We start from the raw sequence: 19,200 nt of genomic DNA on the forward strand, positions 1-19,200 counted from the left end.
CGTGCTCAAATGCCCGAAGCGTTACTTCACTTGGCGCTTTGTCGCCCACTGATATGCAGTTCACTCGCGGGGATCGACCGTCTCCGTTTACCGCCTTCTTGTAGCCTCTTTTCTTTTTTGCAAATTTGCGTAACCTGCTTTTCTCAGTAACCTCTCGTTGCTTTCGCTTTTAGTTCTGTCCGAAATCACGAAAAGAGAATCCGCGATGCGTTCGGTATAAAAAGGCGGTCGCAGCGACGAGAAATCAGCAGTTGGACCATCCGCAGCTGAAAGAGACCATGGTAAGCCCGAATGGCTAGCGGAACGAGCAGAACATTCTAGTTTTAACAAATTATGCACGTTTCTCTGAGTCGCGAAACTTCGTTTTGAGTATTTGCTGATACTGAAGCAAAAATATACCGTGCTGTTATGAGAGGAGTCCGTATGGCTACATAAAACCCCAAATAATGGCAAAGGTCAACCCTTACATTGAGGCTGTGGAGTTGCTTTGAGATTTAAACAACTCTGTCTTTTTTGGATGTAGCATGTAGGAGCAATACTTCACCATTAGTGTAAATCTTACGTTTAAGAAAGCAAAGAAACGTGCAAAAATCCCCGGACTCATCTACTAAAGCTTAGGCATTCTTAGACCACCACTTCTCCGTGGCACGTCGAATGTTCTTGGTAGCATTGAAGGAGCACTGTAGCTCAGGCAAGGCGTTGCCTTTAGGTTTTCTTTTTCGGTCTTATCGCACGACGGCACTAAATTAAAGCACATTTTTCGCTCTGAAAATTTGTTCCCACTTTTTCAAAATTTTTGTTTGATTCTTTGTTTAGTTACTGCCGAAGGAATCAAAATTAAAGGTGGCCCTGTGACAGTTCTCTCTGCTTTTACGCAAAAATATGAAATGGTTTCAAAACATAGTCAACAACCATATTCATTACTCAGATAAATGGGGTATGGAAGTATATTATCCACTTGTTACTTCTCTCCGAACATGAGACAACCCAGAAACTATTCTTCTTTTCTCTTTCCTGGTCTTTCAAGTGCGCGCTCAAATGATGTCGTTCGAATGATGTCGCGGCTATTGGCCGGCTTCCTTTGAGCTGCGGCAATACCCGCCTTCAAAAGCAATGTAATGAAATGAGCAAGAAAGGCAAGGCAGATACTAAATGGCGTACCTGATACGGCCAGCAAATTATGCAGTACTGCCCGGTGCTCCCGACCTAATGATTTGCGTATGAGCAGAACAAGGAATGCCGGCATCCCAACTGATTGGCTAAAATGCATTATAGGGTGCTGTAAGGGGCCGCGTCATATAGTCGAGGTGGTATTACGAATGATACCGAGTCGAAGTTCCTCCAAGAGCACTGGGTGTAAAAAATGCGGTTGTCTAAAAGAAACAACAAAAACTGAGTACTGATGCAAAGTTTGTGCCGAAAATGTGTGCACAAAAGATGCAATTAAATTGTTTGGGGGGTTAGAGCACATTGTTTTCTCCCAGGCCACAAGGAGTTACAAAATACAAGAACGAGTTTTTTTGTTCTCCAGCCAAGAGTAAATGTGTGGGCGAGATCGTTTTTAGAATCCCTCATAACGGTCGAGGAGGTAAACTAAAGCGTTCAGGGGCAGTGTTTCAGAGTCACTTTAAAACCAGCTTTTTCTTTTGTATACTTATTTCCACACTCTCTTCAATTTCAGGGTTATTTTTCTTAGTTAATAACTCGAGGGTGCTTCATTACCTTAACATCGTAATTTTGTTAGACCATTGCAATTTTTCTCGTTTTTGTTTTTCCCTGGGATTCGAAGGATGTCAGATTAGGGTGTCAATGAGCAAGTAGGACACTGTTTGTTTCATGTGCTTGTACTTTTGTTCTGGTTTGTTCGCTAACAATGTAATGTTCATACGATATTACACCAATTGCACTGCTCGAATCGTGCGATTCCGTATTTTGGAGCAAAATGCAATGCATTGAGTACTCGGAAGGTCACGCTAAAAAGACTGCGGATATTACGATCCAAAGAAATTACTTTAGCTTAAAAATTTCATACACCCTTCACGCATCTCAAAACATGCAGATCCGTGCCTGCCTTGTCCTCGCCCTGGCCACCAGCGCCTTCGCTGGCTACACCGGCTATGCCGGCTACGGTGGCTACGGCCTCGGATATGGCCTCGGTGGCTACGGCGGCTACGGCCTGTCCAGCTACGGCCTTGCCCACGGTGTCGGATACTCTGGTCTCGGCCTGGGCTACAGCTACGCCCCAGCTGCCAGCTACGCCGTCGCTGCCCCAGCTGTTTCCAAGACCGTGTCCACCTACCATGCTGCTCCAGCCGTGACCACCGTTGCTCACGCTGCTCCAGTCGCCACTTACGCCGCTGCCCCAGTCGCTACCTATGCTGCTGCCCCAGTTGCCACTTACGCTGCTGCCCCAGCTGTGGCCCGTGTCGCCACCTACCACGCCGCACCCGCCGTGACCAGCGTCGTCCGCTCTGCCCCAGTCGTGGCTGCTGCCCCAGTTGCCACCTACGCTGCTGCCCCAGCCGTGACCCGCGTCGCCTCCTACCACGCCGCCCCAGTCGCCACCTACGCCGCTGCTCCAGTCGCCACTTACGCTGCTGCCCCAGCCGTCACCACCACCGCCGTCCACCACGCCCCAGCTGTGGCCACCGTGGCCCACGCCGCCCCAGTCGTCGCCTCCTACGGCGTCGCCCACGCTGCCCCAGCTGTCTCCTACGGCGTTGCCCATGCCGCCCCAGCTATCTCCTACGGTGTTTCCCACGCTGCCCCAGTCTACGGCTACGGTGTCAGCGGTCTCGGCTACGGTGTTGGCCACTACGGCTTCGGTCATGGCCTCGGCTCCTACGGCCTGAACTACGGCTACGGCCTTGGCTCTCCCTTCGACTACACCACCCTCCTCCGCAAGAAGAAGTGTAAGTACTTGACAAACGTTTGCTCGAACTGCAATCAACAGGGGGGGTGAAAAGGAACATGGTAAAACTGCATGGGGCAACATTACGTTTTGGTATAAACGTCTTGTAAATACATTCTTATTGGGTGCATGGCCTAACTTTTTGCCGGCTGCGTTTACTTTTATGTTTTCAACTTGACACAACAGTTGCGTTACCTAACTGCGTTGCCGAAACGTGTCCTGCCCGAGCATTGCTATGTGTTCGTTGGGGGTTTACTATTTGGTGTTTGTATTTACATGCAGGTTTGTTAAAGCCAATTCGATTTGAATGTTAGTGGAACCTATATCCCACTGTGAATGTGCACAAAACGGTTTTCTGCTTCCAAATTTATGAATTGTTTAAGTGTGAGGTCATATCGTCTCTGCTCTGCAACCACGAAATTTTTCTGTTCTGGGTTTTCCGCAGCTTGTCTTCTGATGTAGTTTGGATATAGGGCGAGAAGTGCCGTATTGTAATCTCCAATCGCCATTTTCCTTTTTTTCAGAAACACCTTCTTCCGGAAGGAAAATAGTCATTTTCTAAAGCTAGAAGACTTAACAAATTTGTTGGTTGCTTCTGTCTTCCTGGTGAAGTCACCTAGAGGGGACAGAAGTATGACAATAAAACACTTTATAAACATAAAATTGTAGTGTCCCGTGTCTTCTTCTTTTTTGTTTCCTTAGGTACTTGATGACTATTTAGGGAGCATAGTAGTGACCGCCACATTTACGTTTAGCCATTGCGCAAGCTGCAGTCTTGCTTAAAGGAACCAAAAGAGAAAATTGAGTTTTATTTTTTTTAACGAGCCCACTTGAATTTCACGATATTTATTTTTGCATGCAATTTAAAATGTATGTGGCCACGGCAAGACATCGTCTTCGGATTAAGCATAACAGCAATAAAGCATTCCTTAGGCCTAATTTATACACACTAGGTGGGATTGCAAAGGCTGAGTCCGAGACCTCCAAAGAATATTTTGGACTTAAGGGCTACCCAAGATTCACAACGGTCATCCTCATGCCACTCTCATAATTGTTGCTAACCGCGGAGCTGTTGTAGGTCGAGACGCTTTGTCCATTCACTGTATGTCACGTGTCTCGCCGGGGTAGTAGCAAGTTTCCAGACCGGCTGGTGACATCTATTGGCGGGCCTGGGAACCACCTTGTCGATGGTGCCCAGACCCACGGATAGAGAGTGCCGTGGCCTCGCAAGGAAGCGTTCCTCTCATTTCCGCTAGAAGAGGGAGGCCCCGGCCGCTTACGTCTAGCTACCGATTTCTTTGCGCAAATCGTAGAATTTGCGCGGCGAAGGCGCTGTCTTTGCCAAAATATTCATGTAGAAAATGCTGATGACTACTCCCGAGGAAACGCATTATCCGTCTCTTCCGGCTTAGGGGTTATAGCCTGGGACTGGTTCAGGCATGCAATGCCACTTTGTGCTGACGTATTACACATTGGCGCGGTATGTTGTCAGTAGGTTGCAAAGAAATTTCCTTTTTGGCCGATTTTGGCCCACGTGAAAAGGCACTCCGTTGATTGCATGTGCAACATGGCAACTTTTAAGTGACAGTTGAACTGCCACTTTCACGTCTGCCCTATGAATTTACAATGGGCCACTCGATAGACAATTGGTTGGAAGTCTTTTGGAAGACCTCTGAAATGGCCGTGTATCACAAGTATAAGACGTGTAAAGTAGGTGTAATATGTTCCCTGCGAGGCCCTAAAATACCAGAGCAGGGTATTTATGCTAGGCATTCGCCAACAATGGATCTATAGGCTCCGTGCGCTGGTATGGTGGCGACACCAGCGCCTGTACAACTAGCGCCATATACGGCCACTGGAGGCATTATCGGATGTTGTTGTCATCGCTTGCGCCATGGCTTGTGCCCTTCCCCGTACCGCCCGTGCTACGCTGCGATGACAGCTCAAACCAGCGCGCTTGTTTTAACGGTTTTATAGATATAGAATATATTGGCTCGTTTTCTTTTTCATATAAGAAAACCTCAAAACGTGGTCGCCAGCTACACGCCGCAAACGATGTTTACTGCATCCGGGAGGAGCTAGCGAACGCAACGGAGCCGTCCGATGTTTCCAGCAGTGGCGTTGGGCATATGAGAGACGTGACCCTGGGCTGCGACTTTTAGTTAGAGGCAGGTACACCCTTTGTCAAAATTTTGTGGGCCAATCCTAAGCCTTCTCGACCCCAAAGAAGTCAAAGAATCGGCTTTACCTTTACGTGTGACAAACGTATTTTTAGACAGTATGAAAGAACGGTGTTTTCTCTAGCTTTGCTGCATAAAAGGGTTCAGCCCCGCTCGGGACGTAAGCTTGTACATTGAATTTTTTTGCAGCCTGCGCGTTCCCGGCTTGCGGCGTGGCCCACAAAATTTTGACAAAGACTGTACAGTGAATGGTTGTGAGGTCTGTTGCAAACAGGCGGCTCACGCATCTCTGCACTTATTATGAGTTCAGTGTGAGTCTAAGCGAGGTAGGCGGGGGAAGATGCACGCGCAAGGCCGGGTGCCACGGCTCGCGTAAACATGCTGATGCAGTTGCTTTGTTCGTCAACTCATAACTGTGAGCACCGGGCAGCTATTGTTAAATTTTAGCGCCGGTATCAGCGCCGGTGTTCCAGCTCTGTCCAAATTAACGAAATGTTAGTCGTATGGAGTTGGCCGCGATATTTGCGCCAAAGCAGCCGCCGAGGCCGCACGGGCAGAACGTCCGCGCTTACACCTAGGAAGCGATAAGCACCGATGAGCACCACAATACAGAAGAGGAATAACCGATACAGATTGGTAAAGCATAAGCAACACGTAATGCTAAAATGCCGGGGAAGCAAAATCTCAGCGACAAAAAGAAAAAAGAAAACGACCGACACCGTCGCTGCTTCAAGATGATTGAGGCGCATATTAATGGCCCATTCGTTTAGCTGCGGTGGTTGCCTGCGGGATCACTCCAGTTTCGTGTCAATCGTTACTGTGCGTCCTATTGCGTAGCAATCAGATAAGATTGGTGGGATGTATGCTGGCGCGCTGTTTTCGTTCCCGATGAAGTTCGCGTTGCCTATGCAAGTTTCGCCGGGCGCCGTCTGTCGTAGGTCCCCCCCGAAATTGATAGCGGGTGTGTACAGAAACAAGATTCCAGAGTATAAACCATGCACACAAAACAGCGAAACGAATGCTTATGGCCAGAAGTCGATCGGCGTTGTTAACGTTGCCCGTCGCACTGCGCGGGTTCATCGCCGTCGCCTGTCCGCTTCATTTCAAGGGGACCGAGATAAACTATTTTTTCGTCAGCCTCCTCGCGACCTTTTTAAAATGTTGCGGAGCCGTAGACCCAGCAATACGTACAGAAATGCGCACTACTAGCTTGACTTTTTCACAATGACTGCGGAATCTCCGCCCGGTAAGCCGCTCTTTCGGGGTGACCAACATCCGATTTTCGACGGCGCCGCTATTCGGCGGCGCTGCGGTTGCGCTCGAAGCACCAGCGCACGAAGCCAGGCTCAAGTTTGCCCAGCGATGGCGGCGCTGATTTTATTGTCAAGTGGAGAATTTGTCCTTTCGAAGTAGCCGGGCCCAGCAGTGAGAGAGGTTTCTGCCGCACTTCCTGCGTGCTGAGTTAAATGGCTAGTGCAGCCGGTGGGTGCTTTGTTCACATTCGCGAGTAGGGGTGACGGGTTCCTCAGGCGGGGCGTGAAGACGGAAATGGGTCGGGGAGTGCGACATCGTGCATGCCGAGCTGCACATGCCTTTATCAGGCGCGGCCGGGCGGGATGGAGGGCGTCTCCCTCGGTTCGGTAGAGCGGGAAAGAGTGGAAGCTTCCGCAGTAAATTTCGCGATGTCTAAAGTGGTAAAACTGTAAGCCAAGGACAAAACCCAATATTGTAGCGTGGTCGGATGCCGCAACACTAACAAGAAGGCGAAAGAGTGAAGAAACCGCTAAGGCGTTGCGCTGCTGAGCACGAGGTCGCGGGTTCGATTCCCGGCCGCGACCTCGTGGAGGAGAAAAGCAAAAACGCCCGTTTGTACGAGATTTCGACACACGATAAAGATCCCCAGGTGGTCAAAATTAATCCGGAGACCTCCACTACGGCGCGCCTCATCGCCTGCGCTGCGTCGGCGCGTTAAACCCCACTATCAATCAATCAAGAGTGAAGAAACCATTCGTAAAATTCTGCAGATTCCCTGCAAAAGGTACCAAAAGGGAAGACGGCAAGAATGGATCACTGATGTTCGAAAGGTGAAAGAAGTTGGCATATTTTACTTTTATTTCCGCACTTTCAGTTTGCATTTCGTGTACAGTAATCTCTCGTTATAAGGAAGTCAGCGGGACGGCGGAAAATTTTGTTATAAACGGTATTTTGATATAAGTGACCACTCGAGATAAGCTAAAGCAATTGGTCTTTATTCGTGCCACAACTGCGAGGAATCAAATCACAATTTATTCAGGAAAGCAAAATTTTTATTCAGGTGAAAAATGGCGTTGAGTTTTGGTTGTTTCAGGTACTCGCCGGGCGCGAGCAATAACCCCTGTTCCAATTTGACCAAGCATTGCATGAGGCTGTGGTTGCCGCTCATGCATCCAACTTTATTTCGCAGCAGGCGTAGGCATTCCTGCGTCTGCACCATAGTTGACACTTTACGTGGCTCTTCGTCCGCTGGATCTTCCTCCTCGTAGGGGTCACCAACAACAGTGTCAATTATCTCTGCATTCGTCGCTGGTGTGACCACTGGAGCCGCAGCGTCCACCAACACAAACGTCTCGAAGTCACCTTCGATCTCTTGGCTAGCAATTTTACGAACAGCCTCGTATAGATCGCTGCAATTCCGGTCATCGTCATTCTGGTCATCGTCAGGGTCGCCTAGAACGGTGCGGAAGAAGCCGGCATGCCCAAAGCAGTTGCGACCTTTGCAGGTGCGAGTTGAACCTTCCATGAATAGTTGAGAAAATCGATCGCACCGAGCAAATCAATGTTGTACCTCTTACTGGCGTCATAAGCTGTGAGCATGCGCTACAAAAGAATCTTGCGCTGCAGCTTGCGGGTGGTTTTAATGATGCCCTGATCCATCGGTGGCACCAAAGCGAGCTCCTTAAGGTCATCGATCTTCCTGTGACTGGGAAAAGTGTTAACTAAGAAAATCACTTGCCGATTCTTGGCGTCACTGGGTAACTTTTTTCGGAGGTGTGCTGCCTTGAAGTTAGCGAAAGAATAGTTTTTCGGCACCGTGTTGTCGACGGCACTGCTACTCTTACGTTTCGAGTGTCCGTGTTCGCGCAAAGTTGCGCCCACAAAACTGACGAAAGTCAAGGACCAAAATTCAATGACCAGAAGCACAGATTTCAGACGGTATTTATAGTCGGATAGCGCGAATCGAGTATGAGGGACTGGAGAAAGTCGCCGGGGAAACACTAGATTGCGTTTACCCGCCATGATGACAGTCCTATTCGCCGCTGGATCGCCGCCGCCACTTCGCTCTGAGTGGGTCAATCTGTTCGTGCGCTTCAAGTAATGCGGCCTAAAATGCTTATGTTGGGGTTGGGGCCACAAGAAATTTCGAGTCAAGCGACATTTCGAGTAAAGCGGTTTCGTTCCAACGAGGGGTTACTATTTCGAAGTGCGAACTAGTGCTCAAAATTTGTTCTGAACCCCCGACCACCCCTCTCTATTTTCTTAATGCGTGCTGCCAATGATAGTTTTCCTCTAAAACAAATGAACTCTGAAGTTTAGTTGGTGCCGCTCGATAACGTCCATATCCTTTTCAGACCCCGCGTGCAACATTTTGCACATTCAGATTTCAGCGTTCGGTGAACAACATTAGCTGAAAGCGAAACCTAAACAGTCTCCCCAAGCTACAGTACACACTGGTGGGGTCGTCTATTGGTGTTTCATGAAAATGTAGGCACGAGGTGGTGCTCATACTAACGAGCAAGTAGAGTTCCTCTGTATACCTCCCGCAGGGAGCTAAGAGTTGCGCGACTCTTTTCTTCACGCCGCCGTGATGACGTCACTCCGATTAACCACGGCTGGCCGCCATCGACGCGGGCGGCGCCGCGCCCCGCCCAGGATCAGCAGTAGCAGCAACGTGAGCGACATCGCAGAAATCGAGCGTAGCCACCGTAATATAGTGCCTAGAATATACCAGTATATTCTAAGCACTATAACCGTAAGACGCCGCTGACCGAAGCGCCCTCACCGTGCGTCGGCCGCCGTCGGAAGCGTGGCGGCGAGGCTCCTACACTCGCGACGGGCTGCTTTCCCGCAGCAATACGCAAAACAAGATGTCGGGCGGTCCCGCAACTCTTAGCTCCCTGGGGGAGCTATATAGGGGAACTCTACAAGCAAAAATAGGGTCTTTCAGTCCGGAGGCTTTTTATCGACGACGCTAAAGTAAACCGTTTTCATGGGTTTACAAATGCTGTGACGCTTTTGATTTTCCTTTTACGAGCTCATGAAAGAGTAAGTTATCATTTAGCACCGCTATTTCTGTCTTGAATTTTCTGTTTTCCTCTTCATTTCACTTGCAAAATCAATGTGCAACGAGTTGCTCGTCAGGACGTGGCTACATTTGGCAGACCCCACAATTTTTACTTGCGGTTTCGCTCAATTTAAATTAGGGGTCTATTTATCGGAAACAAATCATAAAAGATATATCTGCTCTCGATATTCTTGAGTGGATTGAAGCGAATGGGGACAAGCAGCACCGATTCCATGTTGTTTCTTTTGTGCGAGGTTTCCTTTTCTCTGAAAGACTTAGAAATCTATGACAAGGGATTGAGGCCTTCCCAAGATAAAGTTTTTCAGGCCTGTCAGGTTGGGCTTCCCAGGAATGAACTTCTTCACTGGGAACTTAGGATTGAAGGGAATAATTCGCTCGTCAACGCAGTTGTTTGGTGAGCACGGCAGTGTGAGGCAACGTTTCTAATAGTGTCATGAAGAGGACTGACGTTCCATTGCAGATCGGCTTGTTTATCCTCGTCGGAAACATCGGGGGGCACGCGCACACGCACACGCACACACGCACACGCACGCACACGCACGCACACACACACACACACGCGCACGCGCACGCACACGCGTGCACACGCACACACGCGCACACAACACAACACACACAGTGTCTAGGCCATCATGTTTCGTGGTTTTTTGGCCGTTTAGTCCCAGTGTGCAATATACTGCTCATCTGATAACTTTTCAGAGAAACGTCGTAGAAAATAAAGAATGATATCACAATCCTGTAAATCGAGTGGCTGAGGCCCCTGTCAGGCTACGCCCGCCTGTAGTATCAGCCTCCCCTTGGTTTTGCCAAGAAATAAAAATCAAATACTCAAATACTCAAATACTCAAATATTTTGAAAAATGAAATTAATAAAAAAACATACTAGTTTTTACTGCATCATGTTTCGGGTCTCAGGAGTATATAGGGCTAGTGCGGTCCTACTTAAACGGCACAGGCAGTGCCTCGTGGCAGACAGGGCGGCATATTGTGCTCGTTTGTGCCCGGCGAGGTCCGCCGCCCCAAGCTCCACAGAACAGAGCCTTTACGCGCACAAAATAAGCAATTCTGCCTACTTTTATGTTTGCGGATGGCTCAACAGTTACAAAAATTCCCCGCATTTCCCCGAGGGGAAGAATGTGAAAGTGCGAATGCACGAGTTGAATTTGCGCGGTTCGGTAATGTTCGCGAAAGAGAGATCACACACACACACACAACTACAAAGAAAGAAAGATGCATTTATGCACAGACACCTATTTGTGTTGTCGTTGTACTTGATTGCTAGAGCGGATCTCAGCTTTGAAATTTCGTGTCAGTACTCCTTTAAGCAGGTGCATTAGCCCTTCTCACGCCAGATTCTCGGCCAATCCCCCACGTGGGTATGTGTCATGTCAGCGGCCAGGCAGCGCGCGCCCATCTCCCCCTGTTGCCAAGGAAGACGAGGAGATTCCTGGCCAATTCCCCACGTGGGTATGTGTCATGTCAGCGGCCAGGCTGCGCGCGCCCATCTCCACGTGCGCGGACATCGCCGGTCGACGCAGGTTCAGAGTCGCTTAAGAAGTGCATTCGCACTTAAAAACAAGGCTGGAACATCACCAAAGAATAAATTATGTTGGTCTCTATACAAATGTTTATAACTAGAGCGCAGGTTGCATTCTGAGAAGCCATCTGATCACCTCAACGCTTGGTTCCAGCATTTCTTCGTCAACAGCGTGTGTCGGAGAACATGTTGGTTCTACATTTAAGTGAGTTCCCTCGCACGCAGGAACGTCAGCATAACCACATTACACATCACGAATTGATGCGGGTACATTTTTCGGGTGACATGTGCACTAATTTCGATGTTCGACAGTTTCAATAGCGCTCGTCATGCTAACATTTAAACAAGCGTTTTATCTGATGCTATGTGTCCTGCATTGGACGCACAGATTGCTTATACCATGCGTGCGGCAACTCCGTGGACAATTTCTGCTCGGCCACCGTCGCCGTGTGTTAACCCCAGCCGCGGCCTACAGTCTTGCAGCAGCTTAATCGTAAAAAAAAAAAGAAAACAAAACGCGCTTTGGGTTTGTCACGTACAGAAACGAAACAAAAGATTATGTACGTGCAGTATCGAGAAAATTAGAGAAATTTAGAGAACTGCACGTCTGCTCTAAATGCATTCCTACGCCGCTTCTGTTCATTTTGAGGCTTTTAATTGCGGCCAGATTGACGGTTTTCTGATTTTTTTTCGCTTTCTTGTTTGTTTTCCTTGGTTTGTGTTATCTTGGAACCAATAAACCGGTGAGTGTGGTGAATTGGGTTTCCTTTTGTTTCGTTAGTTCCGTTCTAGCTATATTGATATTTTTGGTTTTTCTTATACAAATAACATACATTTACGCTACTATGCGACAGATACGTTACTTCGCTAATTATGCCCTTTTGTGCCAATGCAAGCTTTTAGCGTTTGGTGCGTTTCAATAATTTTGTTGTCTTGTTCGGGTTGTATTTCCGGCTTCTTTGTAATTGTGTTTTATTAATATTGCGAATGTTGTGAATAAGGTAGACTTTTCGATATAGCAAGTTCATTTTTATTATTTTTCCCTTTATGTCTTCTTAATTTCACTCGACCAATGGTCTACAGTTGCACTATTACGATGGGTTAACTTCGACCTCCCATTGTGCGTTATTGTTCAAAGGCCAAGCTTTACACAGATTGTGCTCTCGGGTATTAGCGAAAACTGCTGACGGATTGAAATTTATATTCCATATTATTTGCTTGCTCCCAGTGTGTTTTAAACTATTAATTTGACTCCCACAATGTTCCAGGGCTTTATGAACGGCCCTGTTTCGGTTGCTGGCGTAGTTGCTGGCATCTGGTTTTTTTTTTTTTTGTCCGCAGGTTAAGTAGCCTTTATTTTTTAGTATTCTTCATGTCTTCCTATTTATTGGAAACCGCAAAACAGTTCATGTACGGCCTACTTCGCGCAGTCCCGCTGGCCCTGCGCACGGGGTACGCGGACCGACGAAGCGCGCTATGAGCAAAAGATGCGGCGCGGATGGACAGGTGGCGCCACTGGTTCAAATTCAGTGGCGCCACCATACCAGCGCAAGGGGCTCATAGGCACAATAGGTTTACAAATTGCATGGGTGACAAATGAAATGGTGTCTAGCAATATGCGTGGCTGTATTAGCTGCGTTATTTCTCGTTATTTTAAGTTGTGTTCTGAAGGGCGTTAAAACGATGTGATTGCGGTTTTTTTATCCTACATTTACTAGCACTACTATATATAAAATAGTTACACACCACATTCTGTGTACTAATGTAAATTAAGAGTAATATTAAAAGTAATACGCCAGAAGCTGTTCTATTGTTACCGTGAGCGGTCACTATAACCCATAGCTGCACTCCAAGCGGGTCAAACTTGTGACGAACGCTGCGAACAAACATGCCCTTAAAGACAAACAAAATGAAAGTGTGGCACTTTACCCACTCCTCTCTAATAGCATGTGCCCTTTTAATGCGTCTTTCGTATGAGGCAGTTCATTATTTCAAGCGTCTCAAATAATACGTTAACGGAATTAGTCCCGTTTACGTCACAATTCTTGCAAACCTCAATGTACCCGCAGTCCATAAAATCCGGATGTTCGAAGGGCGAACACGCGAAGGAAGTACCAAACAAGTGAAAAATACCCCTTGACAAGCTGAAAAGCTGTTACCTTGCTGACACGAATACGGCAGCCGACGACCGCCGAACAACGAGTTTCATCCCGTGAAATCTCCGAGGCACTCGGCCGGTAGGGCGGCGCGTAGCAGACGACGCGTCTCTAGCGGACGACAAGAGAAGCCCCGGCAAGAATGAACTCAGTGGCTACTCTAAATGTAAAACGGACTTGGTGGACACGTACTAACGCGAATGGTTTCATAAGTCGACGTAAAATTTTGCCCGGACCTCATCTTAGCTCGAGAAATGCAGCACGCGTGCAGCAATAAAAGCATGCGCCAAAGCTGCAATGTACTAAAACAGAGAGGTGTGTCATACGGGGCCGATGGAGTCAGGGGGGTGGTGTTTCTTTTGAGATTAACATTCTGATGAGGAACTCCTGTTGTAAGCCGCACCCCTGGAGGCCGTTGCTTGTCAGCCTGGTCTTAAAAGTTTTGTTTGTTAAATATTTCCTTATTTTTTTCCCTAAACAGTCTCATTTCTTCACCTAAAGTGCTATAAAATACCTTAAACAATTGTGAAGTTTTATTTTACAACCTTTAGGAGCCGCGGGCTGCAACAGCAGTGTTCTGGGGAACGCCTGCGCTCCGTATAATTTTTTCATGGCAAAAAGGATTCACACTCTCGATTGGTTTTCCCCCGAAGGACACACCTTACCTTCTAGTACACGGTACCAAAGCAGAGTCGGCCCCGCATACTCCCGTATGATGATGATGATTGTTATTATTATTATTATTATTATTATTATTATTATTGATGCTTAGCGGATTCCCCTTGTAACTGGGTGGTGTTGGACAGCGACCTTAGTCGTAACGCCACTGTAAAATCACCTCGCGAAAGAAAACGAAAATTCCTTTATGGAATTTTTCTGCTAGTCTGACTTCTTTGTTGGCATGTCTTTCCAGGTTCTTCTTTGCTCTTTTTCCACCAACATTCCAACCTTCTCTGACTAACTTCCACCTGTGTACAATTCACTTTTCCGTCAACTTTAAAGCCAATAGCTTGCGGAAACTGGATGTGTCCCTCACTGAGGACTGGACGTTTACCTTTGCACTCTGTCACAATATGTCGCATAGTTTCTGGCTCCCTTCTGCAGCCTGCGCACAGTTCTTCCTGTACCGGCTCACGGATACGTGTTTTTGTCCGCAAGAAACCGGAGCGGGGAGCCTGCAGCGCCCTCTACCGACCTTTCCTAAGCGTATAGACCATGGGCTAAGATTTCTGTTTTTTTTTTACTTGTTCGCTAGTTTCATTACATGCTTGGTTCCTCGTAGCTCTCTAAGGAGCTTAAAAATCTTGGAGCTTCTCTTGTGGGTGGTACCCGACATTGTTTGGTGGCCGGGTTTTCAGAGCTTCCTAGTCAATCCGCTTGGAAACACATTCCCTTTAAATAATGAGCGACACATGCTTTGTTCTCGGTGGCAAGTTTTCGCCGGCCGCAGCGAAGAGAATGAGACCAAAACTGAAACTGAACAAGGACGGATACACCAAAGTCCGCTAAAAAAATGCTTGCAACACAGCTACGACAGAAGCAAGACGCCATCATGCATTGCAAATTATCGGAAGACCGAAACAGAATCCACGAGTTGAAACCACTGTATTCCTAGTTACAAATGAAATACAGAATTTCGGCTACTCAGCCTGCAACTGCGGGTAATAGAAATGTCCCCGCTTAGGAAGCGAAATAATGAACTTCTCAAAAATTTCGCCTCTTCTCAGCCCCTTAGGCCAGCCCCACTAAAGGTCCCAGGTTGTTCGCAATGTTCGCAACCAAAGACCCGCTAAAATACGCAACTTGCGCCGGGTGAACTTCTTTGCTTACACATTGCTGGTAACACTCCTAAATGAAAGATTAGGACGACGCCGCTTCTTGGTGCAAAGTATTTTGCAGACGACGGAGGGAGGGTTGGGTGTGCCACTGCATTTTTCATGATTATTCCGCGGTGGCAGCTAGTGGCCCCTCATGCGTTGCCTTCATTAAGTGGAGTATATATCTCATGCCAATGAATGCTTGTACTGTCTATCCGTAGACAGAGAGAGGCAGATGAACTAAAAACGACGGGGAGCATGTGGAAAGAAATTACGCGAGAGAAAGTTCTAAGCAATGGCGATGCCGTGGCCCTTCTGCTGGATTTTCTTCTGACCTGTTGACCGTCAAAAATCACTTGGCTGCTGCAACCTTTGGCGCTGCAGGCGTAATCATGCTAGAACGGAGTTTATTGTAGCCTGTGGCGAATGTGTGTGTGTGTGTGTGTGTGTGTGTGTGTGTGTGTGCGCGCGTGCGTTCGTGCGTGCGTGCGTGTGCGTGTGTGCGTGTGTGTGTGTGCGTGTGTGCGTGTGCGTGTGTGTGTGTGCGTGCGTGCGTGCGTGCGTGCGTGTGCGTGTGCGTGTGCGTGTGCGTGTGTGTGTGTGTGTGTGTGTGTGTGTGTGTGTGTGTGTGTGTGTGTGTGTGTGTGTGTGTGTGTGTGTGTGTGTGTGTGTGTGCGTGCGTGCGTGCGTGCGGCGAGGGGGGGTGAACACGTCCAAATGAAGAGTGGGCTTCAGCCAGATTTTGTAACCGGATTTTGTAACCGGACTCTCCGAGAGGACGTCAGCAGCACTATGCTTCGCCTTCGCCATCTTTGTAGTCATTAGCAGCGACAGGTTCGGCACTTCTGACCGAAGATATGATGTTATCTTCTGTTAGAGCACCATACACACCAACATCGACGTAGCTCGCAAAGAATGCGTCTTCCGAAAGTCAGCAATGTGGAATTTTGTTTTCTAGTTTTCCTTTCTATTCTACGCAGCCTCGTGGGGAGGGAGCAGCTCCATTGCGCTCGCCGCGTACCAGGCGCCAAGATACCTGCGCGAAGGCGCGTAGTTTGAATTATCTGAGCCGAACGGGCTTCTTTATACCTGTACTTCTATGGATACTCCGGGAAACCAAATGTCACATTTCGATTTATCCATCGATTCAAATTATTGAAGTTGGAATTAACGAGCTATCAGTGTACAGTAAAACCTCGTTATTTCGAACCTCAAGGGAGTGAAAAAAATGTCCGAGTTATAGGAATGTCGTTTTATTGATTGAATAACAGAAACCCACATTTTCAGTTCTTTTATTCCATACCTTTACTTTGAGAAGAAGTCCGTGATGCTTGTTTGCTTTTTGCGAACAGCTGAGGCGAAATGACTAGATTGCGGTCATGTAACAATCCCTCTAGCGCAAGCGTATTGCCTGGAACATCGTAGCACAACTCCTCTAGAACGACGAGATCGTCCACTGCTTCTTTTGAGGTGTGACGCACCGGGAATACGCCGCGGTGGCTCAGTGGCTAAGTCGGTGTGCTGCTGAGCACGAGGTCGCGGGTTCGATTCCCGGCCGCGGAGGCCGCTTTTGTGATGGAAGCGAAAAGCAAAAACGCCCGCGTATTCGAGATTTCAGCACATGTTAAAGATACCCAGGTGGTCAAAATTAATCGGAAGCCTTCCACTGCGGCTCGCATCATCGCCTGCGTTTGGTCGGCGCGTTAAACGCGTTAAACTCTACAATCAATCAAATCAACTACGCAACAGGCGTAGCATATTGCACGGGTTTTCTTCGTCGGTCGCCTCACCCACCACACTGAAGGCAGCGCTGATGATTTGGTCATCGGTCAACTGGCCGCCGACAACAACATCGTCATCAATTGCAATGTAGTCGGCACGCTGCACTTCGGAGGGAAGCAGACCGAAGAATGCCATACCTTCATCCTCCACTTCTGTCGCTTCGGGCTCCGGGCGGCGTTCCGTGTTTTCAGAAGCCTCGAGCCGCACAAATCCACTGTGGCCAAAACAGTTCGCCACAACTGCGAATCGTGTGAATCTAAATTGCGTGATGGTTGTAGACGGTAACGATGCGTCCTCCGAAAACTCGTTTCCGTTGCGCCGTCCTTGACTTACCCCCAGTCCAAATTAACCGGTGCGCGCACAATTTTGAGTCGAATTAGAGAGTGTTTGTCTCCCGAGGGCTACGTACATTTTGAAGGAAGGCTGTGCGAACGACAAATTATCCGAACTCCCGAATTAATGCGAGCAGAATTAACGAGAGTCTACTGTATATCTATGCGGAGTGTGTACCTATGCGGAGCGCGGGCGAAACAATGCTGAAAAGAGGGGAGAGGCAAGAGTGCGGCGCTGATAAAATATATCGGTGTATTGTGACACTAAGACATACCCCTTCCACCATCCCCAAACCCTGGCTACACCCTTGCCCACAGGGGATTGACCGGGAGTCTGGAGCTTTGAGGGGAAAGTGTGCCCGCTTCATATAATCAACCACCCCGCACATAAGAATAGGTCGTGACGCTTGTGAGGAGAACAGCTGCGCTTCAGCTGCGGAGAAACCTCATTCTACGCAAGCTGTGGTGAGTGTCACTCTAATTCCTTGCGCAAGTAGCCCTGTAAGGCGAATAAAACTACATCGAATAAAGGTACGCAATCACGGTTCGCGGAAAACCAGGCCTCAATTTTTGGGATGAGAGCAGTGCAAACGCCGAAAAATTGGATTCAATTGCGCAAAAGCCGGTCCCATTCATCATGGAAAATGCCAGAAGGAAAAGAAAAACTGTGACTGCTGGCACGAGAAGAGAGGGTGTTACTTGACAGGGGCGGGAGAAGACGTTATAGTTTTTGCGACATTTCAAGAAAAGCAAGAAGTTGCCTAGACAATTTTTTCTAACGCTGGCGCGATTAAAAATGTTGGCCGTGCGACGAATGTTTATTTGTGGTATGGCTTTGTAAAGACGATAGTCTCCCTTGGGCTACCTAAATGCGAAAATTTTGGTCTGTCTGTCGGTCTGTGGCGCGATTCAGCCACCCGGCCAAAGGGCAATGGAAGCTGCGCAATAGTCTAATATACTCACAGCCAAATCTGAACGTCTAAGTCCGGTGTCAGTGCTCATACTTGTCAACATTGTAGACCAAGCACAAGATATTACATAAACATAAGGCAGAAAATCAACACATACGGAGTATTTGCAGTGTTCCTTTATTTAAAAAGTCATGGATGCTTCGTTTTTACGATAGCAAACGAAATACATCAACGGCAGAAAACCGTCGCCTGCTGTTGCCAGCGTACCTCCTGGCGGCATTTCAAAAATCAAACGGCAATAGCAACGAAAGGTTCCGCTAGATGGGTTCCACGTTCTGCTTCGAACACTCGTGCAGTAGGGCATCGTGGTTGCATAAATGTTGTAGTAGGGCGCCTCATTTCACCCGTGTCTCCGCCGTACGACAGCGCTGGCATCGAGACACCAAACTTTGAGCAGCAGAACGCGGTAAAGTTAAATTTACTTGAGCAAGCCTCTAGCGTGTTATCTTGGGAGGAACGAGACGGGAAAAGAACAGCATGAGAGGTGAGCGGGAAAAAGAAGGGAGGCCATTATTTACAGAGGCGCCAGTCGACTATCGTCTTTCGGCGAAATTTGCAACCAAAGGAGCTGATACGCGGCCATTTTTAGTAAAGGCTATGGAACAGCCTGCGGTAGGGGTTTTCTTGTGTTTTAGTTCTTCTGACAAGGTGTTTAAAGGTTTTTTTTTCTGCCCGGGCCGCTGTGGAGCCCGTCGCCGTAAAGGAGCATCGAGTGCACGTCGGTGGTTAATTGATGCGGACGCATTTTTGCAGACTCGTACAGGGTTCGCACGTTCGCCCGTGGAGCCAAGTAATGCTGGTGCGCTAAAAATTGCTGTAGCTTTTTTGCAGATGAATTTGGAGGAATGAAGGCTGTGATGCTAGAAGAAAGGAACTTGTCAAAGGTGGTGTTTCCTTTAGTGTCCTTGGATGGAGTTCTCGTTCAATTCCCGTATAGATATGTGTCTTGCGTCGACGTAGGTCTGTAGCAGTAAGAGCGTGCATTTCTTTGCTGCTGTTCCCAACTTCCTGGATAGCGACAAGCCCTGACGACTGTTACGACCTACACCCTAAACAGGCCACAGAACCGAATGGAACATTCAGAGCGCGGTTCGACAGCATTTACTCAACGATTAAGGTCTCCAGTGAGGTATTACATAGGGGAGTTAGCGGGCTACAATCACCGCAGTACG

The 19,200-nt window shown here is 48.1% G+C and overlaps 1 protein-coding gene across 1 annotated transcript in view; it reads left to right on the top strand.

Moving 5' to 3' along the window:
* The first annotated feature begins 234 nt into the window (after positions 1-234).
* The window catches only part of LOC144146551 (uncharacterized), a 45,843-nt gene continuing 26,877 nt past the window's right edge, over positions 235-19,200 (top strand). Inside the window, exons 1-2 of the mRNA XM_077678495.1 lie at positions 235-281; positions 2,060-2,912. Coding sequence (XP_077534621.1) covers positions 279-281; positions 2,060-2,912 — 856 coding nt within the window. The 5' untranslated portion in view covers positions 235-278. The remainder of the gene's footprint in view (positions 282-2,059; positions 2,913-19,200) is intronic.

Source organism: Haemaphysalis longicornis, unplaced genomic scaffold, assembly GCF_048455015.1.
Source record: "Haemaphysalis longicornis isolate Haplotype H1 unplaced genomic scaffold, Haemaphysalis longicornis Haplotype H1 scaffold_7, whole genome shotgun sequence".
Classification (NCBI taxonomy): Eukaryota; Metazoa; Arthropoda; class Arachnida; order Ixodida; family Ixodidae; genus Haemaphysalis; species Haemaphysalis longicornis.